At 44.2% G+C, this 6,769-nt stretch overlaps 1 protein-coding gene across 1 annotated transcript in view; it reads left to right on the plus strand.

The window, feature by feature from the left end:
- The window catches only part of nr5a2 (nuclear receptor subfamily 5, group A, member 2), a 42,496-nt gene extending 36,280 nt beyond the window's left edge, over positions 1 to 6,216 (plus strand). The window contains exon 7 of the mRNA XM_047037125.1: positions 5,710 to 6,216. Within this exon, the coding sequence (XP_046893081.1) occupies positions 5,710 to 5,957 (248 nt within the window). The 3' untranslated portion in view covers positions 5,958 to 6,216. The remainder of the gene's footprint in view (positions 1 to 5,709) is intronic.
- The last annotated feature ends 553 nt before the right edge of the window (positions 6,217 to 6,769 follow it).

Here is a 6,769-nt window from a genome sequence, read left to right on the forward strand (position 1 = left end):
TATAGAATAGACGACGAACACACACCACAACCGTTCCCCTTCCATCCTCAGAGGTGGGACTGGGGGTGTAGAATGAAGATTGGAGGGCGGGTGCTGGGCAGAGTTAAGTAGAAGGGTGAAGCGAAACGCTGCAGAGCATATTGTTTGTGTGCCTACTCTTGTCGATTCTTTTTCGGTGTCATTCGGTGGTTCGCGGCCGAGTTAGCCAGGTTACTGTGGCGCTAGCTAGCTTCATTAGCGCTGGCTAGGCGGCTACTTATGTTGCCAGGAGCCCTGTTGGCAGAAGAGGGGTTAAGAGCATTAGAGAGGTGAGAGAGCATAGGCCCGGGAGTGCGGCCTGACCCTGCAGAGGTCGACACATTGAAAGGAATTTGGCTCAGCCTCGGGGAGGGCTAAAGAGGGGGGCGGACGGGGGATGGTGGGGGGTTGGGGTAGGGATTGGACTCAGATGGATGTGGCAGAGAGGGCCATTGCTTATGCAAGTACACCTTTCTCCCTCTCTCTCTCTCCCTCTCTTAACAAAATACAGTATAGTGCTATGCAATGCTAAGGGAGAGAAGTTTTGAGTGAATCCTGCTCCCGTCCCTTTATTATGGGATGAAATACAATGAAATGACTATAGAAATAGGGGACCGACCAAAGTACCCGGTAGAAAAACCTTATTCTGCGTTCTTGGTACCAGTACAATTCACTCTATGGATAGAGAGTGCCATATTGACATCACAAGATTGGCTGAATTGTAAGAAGGTGGGGATTTGCCGGTGATTATTTGTGTTGATACAAACCTCTTCACCGCTGCTTCTCACAATTCTTAAAAACATGGGCACTGGGGCCACATCCAGAATGAATGGATGTAAATATATTTCCCTCTCTCCTCAGGACAAAGCTCTAGTGCCTTGCAGCGAGCATTAGCGAGAAGAGAGGTTAGCCTTCTGGCTCGGAGCACCACTCTTGTTTATTTCATCATACCTAAGGCGCTTTTCTCGTCCTCCTAGCATCTTCACCGCGCCCGGCGAGCCAGTCGACCCGTCCTTGGGCGACAGAATGGACTTGGCAAGCTACCTGCTTAGTATAACAACAATAGCGACGGCGGCTCAGATTTGACTTAATATATCCCCAACTGGACCATTCCTGTTTAATTCTCTTTCATAGCTAGGCAGCGTTGGCCCCAGTGGTATAGAAGGTTGACGAGGGGAGAGAAAATTGAGCCTTCATGCCTTATTCTGACTCGCTGACAAAACCCTGTCCCCATAGGCTCATCATCGACCAATGAGAAGGCTTGTTTTGAGAACCAGGAACTAGCGTGAACTGCTAATTGTGCATTGTTAATACACCGTCAGTTTGGCCTGAGTGCAGGCCGGAATTGGTCTCTGTTGGTCTCTGTCAGACTGTACTTTTAGCGTTGGACTACCGCAAAACGCAGTATACCTTTTAAGGTTTAATGAAACGTCATTAACCTTTCATGAGGTCTACATAGGTTCTTCACCACTCATTTATAAGTAAAGTCTTATCAATCACAAAGCGTACTCATGGAGGTCCTTAAATATAGTGCTCATGTAGGCCCTACAAATTACTTATTAAAGCAACATCAAAGCAACCGTTACTCTATGCTTAGCTCCCTGGAAATAGGTTTTGTCCCAGATAGCCAGGTGCTGTCACTCCGGAAAGTTGCTGATAACATGTTCGCCAAGGCGTGTGAATGTGGGGCAGCCAGTGTATATCAAGCCCTGAATCTTTATGGAGATCAAAATCCAGCTGAGTTTGATAATGGCCCTGTGTGACGGCCCATAAACTCTCTCATACTTACGAATGCACTGTTCGCACTAGGCCGGAGCTGTTATGATACTGTAGCTAGTGCTAGCCATTGGATAGCCTTAAAGATTCCCATGAAATCTTAAAGAGGTACACAGCTCCAATTTTTCCACGTTGCCACTCAGGTGTGGAATCTCTGAGGTGAAAAACCTCCAAGTGGGAAATTGGTTTGGGGGAGCAATTTGGGTGCTTTTTGGGTGGAAAGATAAGGAGCAGACTGTTTCGTAGTGCTCAGAAGGAAAGTGTCCAGGAGACAGCCTTACTCACGTGGAAAGCCTTTCGAGATTTATTGTTTGGGATCTGTGTGTCTGTGTCAATTCATTCACTAGTTTGTTGCCTTAACCAGTACACGCGTTGCACCGCTGAACAAGTACAAAAACATGTACCATACTATTGCCCAGTCAGTGACTCAGCAGTCTAGTTATGATTAAACTTAGAAAGCTGACCTGGTGGCCATTGCCCTTTTTCTTGCTTCATTCAAGATTCTCCATAAACCCTCATCCGCACATGTGTGTATTGACACAGGCACCCACACGCATACACAAACACAGACACAACACAGAGGCACACACACATCTAGGCAAGGGTCAACGAGTTCTCTCTCTTTCTCTCTCTCTCTCTTTCTTTCTCTCTCTCCGACACCATGTTCCCCAGATTGGAAGGAGGTTAGGGTTCAGGTAATAAGTTAATGATAAAGAAAATTGTCATTTACAAGACTGAGAGATGATAAAAATGATTACAGTGCTCTGCAAAGGGAATGTTTGACATAGACGCCAAGTCCCAAACTCTCTCTCTTTGTTGTCACCGCGGTGATCGTAAAAAAAAAAACGGGAATTCAAGCCAGGAGATAGCAATGGACAGAGGCATAAGTCTGCACATTTGGAAGTTGACCCCGGTTTAAAGCTCACGTTTTATTTTAACATACAGACACTTTATAGTGATTGTTGTTGTTTTTTTCTCTTCCTTGATTTTTCAGGGACATTCTGTGAAGTTTGACCCGAAAAAAATCTTTCTTCTGTTTAAACTTGAGACCTCAGTTCATCATCTCAGACCTCAAGACCTCAGTTAATTTATTATCTTTGCGCCATGTTTCTCTGTATTGCCATCTTGCCTGCTCTGTCTTTAGAGTTCAGGTGTTCCCTGGGGGGAGGGGTGTAACATTCTAGGTTTGTGTCTCCATTGTTGCATGAATTCCATTTAAAGAGCATCGACAACACAGACTAATTCAAGTTTGTTAACAGTATTTGTGTGCAGTTATGTGACAAGTGAGAATGCACCGGCACACAAACACGTGTGCACAGATCTGATATGAATGTTTTGGATGTAACGCCATGCAGATTTGGTCTAATTAAAAGGCGCTGAGGAGTATTGAGGGCCTGTGTGTGTGTGTGTATGTGTGTGCGGGCGTGCGTGTAGGGTCGTGGGTTTGGCGTGATTGCTCGTCAAACGAAACAATGTATTCCACGGGACCTCAGGGTCTCCATTTGAGCTCTCGACGCGATGCGGCAATGCACTGAGCCTATTTTATGTGAAAAAAGTTGATAATTAGTCCCACAGTGACTAGACAGAGAGATGGAGAGAAGGGAGAGAGAGAGAGAGAGAGAGAGAGAGAGAGAGAGAGAGAGAGAGAGAGAGAGAGAGTGCTTACCAGACTAAGCGTTAAAACCTGACTCCGTTTGAGCAGCGTTGATCAAAATAATGATTCCATCCCTCCTTTCCTCCCTCCCTCCCTCCCTCTTCTGTAGCTCATGAGTGTAGTCTTCTCAAGCCACTTTCCGAACCACAATCCAAAATGGGACAAATTCTGGCCCAGTAATCCTGTTTGTTTGTTGGCTTGGTTCGCTACTCAGAAAAGGGAACAAGTTGTTGTCATCGATCATCACTGTTGTATGAACAGTCCCTAAAAAGAATATTTTTTTTACAGAAGGCGGCCCTCATAATAATTAGCAATTAAAATTACATATTTTCCCCTCATTAGCTAGAGAGGCATTGGCTTGGAAATTTCTGTAGTTTGGAGATCCCCCCCCTCCCCCCTCTCTAACTACCTCGCAGACACTCACCCTTCCCCTCACACACACACACGCATATACTGTACACACAACCCCAGACAACATTTTGTGATACCATGGCAACATCAGGCATGTTTTGTCTGTGATCTGGGCTAGCCCTGTCACGTTTTCTCATATTTCTTAAATGGAAATAAGCAGTGAAAATGACATTGAACTGTTCATGTAAGAATGTTTTGACAACAAAGCTACAATTTCAAGGGCAAAAGGAAGACAATTTTCAAAACTTTTTTATTTTACAAGATTTTAGTGGGCCAGATTGAGAACAGGGAAGGCCCTGGGATGTAGTATATAATATAATTATACAATGAATCCTACACAATATAACACAAAACAACATGGTATACTCCAAAAAGGGCAAAGAGATATGAATAACTTTGTACTGTATGTTACTGTTCATTGTGCTGAATGCGTCTGACTATTTGCAGAGAGAAGCACCAATAGCTCATACACCATGTTACAGTAAGCCCCAGTCCTCCTTGTTGAGGTCTGCAAGGATAAGAGCAGGTCAGCAAAGTGAGTGACAGCAGGAAAAAGCATATGTCATATTTGTTTGGAGGGTCTTTTGTTATACCCCCCTCCCCTTCCTGTCCCCCTCATGGCCTTAGTTAGCCTCTATGTGTCATAAAGGGGTCAGGGTGAACACACACACATACACACATAAAGGCCAAACATGCAATCTACAAATTAAGGAGAAAGTGCATCATTCTGTAAGTGGAGGTGCCTTGAAGGACTGGTTTCTCATTCTTCAGACCTCATTTGTTGCCGTTGTATCTCCCTCCCACCTTTCTTCCTCCCTGATGCTCCAAGTCAGGGAGATAGAGAGAGAGAGAGAGAGAGAGAGAGAGAGAGAGAGAGAGAGAGAGAGAGAGAGAGAGAGAGAGAGAGAGAGAGAGAGAGAGAGAGAGAGAGAGAAAAAAAACTAAACTGAAACAAGAGAGGGAGGGAGGGAAGGAAGGAAGGACAGAGAGGTAAAGCAATAGCAGTATGGTCAGGATGAGTGAATGTGTGTGTGCTAGCAGTGGCAACGGAAGAGGCAGCCTTTTTTCTGGGATGTGTGTGCCAGCTGGTGCATTTGTGTGTGCTGGACATGCCTAAGTTCTGTATGTGTGTGTGTGTGTGTGTGTGGATGGTCCAGGGTTTCCAGCTGGATACAGGGACCCTGACGATATCAATTAGCCCTTTCAGAAACAACTCAAAGTGGGGTTGAACAGATTAATTATTATTTTATTTTTTATATATTCTTGTGCCCCAAATTGTCACTCTTTGTTCCAACAGAGTAAAACTTCAGAGAAATATAGTAAGAAAAGCAAGAAAAGCTGTTAGAAAGTGCTTTCAATTCAGTACATTTAAGAAACAGCAATTTTTTATCTATATCTATCATCTCTTTAAATTAAAGATTTTACAGACATAGAACATAGAAATTCTTGTTAAAGGAACAGTATATTATCGCAAAGCAAGTCAAGTCAAGTATCTGGCCTTTGCCATGGCTTTAATTCTGGCCTACATAATTCATATACTCCGGGGGAGGTAATCTCTGAGGAAAGGGCTTATTTCGATTCTCACTCCATTCTGTTCTCCTGGGAGGATCTGGTGAAAAAATACAAGGGGAAATTGCATCATTCAGTGTTGTGAATAAAAATCCTTTTAAGATTTCATCACCTGCCGCCTTATCCTCTCTCATCACTTAGTAGCTCAGAGGAAAGGATTTTTTTCACATTAATGTTACATATAATAAACCTTATCTTATATCTAACAGAATTTCTTTGTGTTTTTCTTGATTTCCTGTTTCTCCCCCAACTTCCTGTTTCCTTCCCCTTCCCCTTTGTAGATGTGAAGAACCTGGAGAACTTCCACCTGGTGGAGAGCGTCCAGGAGCAGGTCAATGCAGCCCTGCTGGACTACGTCATGTGCAACTACCCCCAGCAGACGGACAAGTTTGGCCAGCTACTCCTACGGCTACCGGAGATACGCGCCATCAGCCTTCAGGCCGAGGAGTACCTCTACTACAAACACCTCAACGGAGACGTACCGTGCAACAACCTGCTCATTGAGATGCTCCATGCCAAGAGGGCCTAGAAAAAACTACAATACCCATGATGCACCTGGTCCAATCACCGGGGGCCCTAGACTCCATCAGTGCTAACGCCGGCGTCTCTACTCCCTACTGTAATTGTAGACTTGGAAGAAAAACGCTCAAGCAGGTGAAAGCACATAATAAAAAACATTACAGTACATTCACACAGACAGGACACATGAATACATCCTTACAAACACGTCAATCCCTTTACTCTGCAAGTTTCTCTGGCCTTTCTCGGGTCTTGAGGGTGAAAAAAACACTTGGAAAACACTTTTTTGTTTATGGGCAAGGTTTTACAGCACAAATACAAGTATTGTCAGACTTGAACTGCAGGTCAAGCTACAAACCATGAGTATGATGCACCTGTCACACTGTTGGTAGCTTACATACATGGAAGAGGGCATTCTTGCTCACAGCCCATGGTGAGGACTTGAAGCATGGACAGTGACTTTGTCTGAAGGCATTTGCTCTTTGAAGATAGCCACGGCCGTCACATTTGGTACAAGATAGTCGGTTGCCTGGGACACACATTACCAAAATGGCTGCCCTACCACTCATTGCAGACAGGTAAATGGTGGCAATGTAAAAAAACAGATCGTCAGATCCAAAACCCTCACTCAAGAAGAAACTCGGCAAAATAACTGTAAACTTTGAAAACAAAAGAAGTGAACACAGACAAAAAAAATCTTCTCCCTCTGATTCCTATTGTTAAGCCCATTCAAAAACCGATTTTCTGTTTGTCTCTATCAAATCTGTTTTGAACACATAAGTTATGAATATATCTTGTTATAAAACATCAGTGTATTTGTAC

The sequence above is a fragment of the Hypomesus transpacificus genome, chromosome 16 (genome assembly GCF_021917145.1).
Source record: "Hypomesus transpacificus isolate Combined female chromosome 16, fHypTra1, whole genome shotgun sequence".
NCBI classification, from domain to species: Eukaryota; Metazoa; Chordata; class Actinopteri; order Osmeriformes; family Osmeridae; genus Hypomesus; species Hypomesus transpacificus.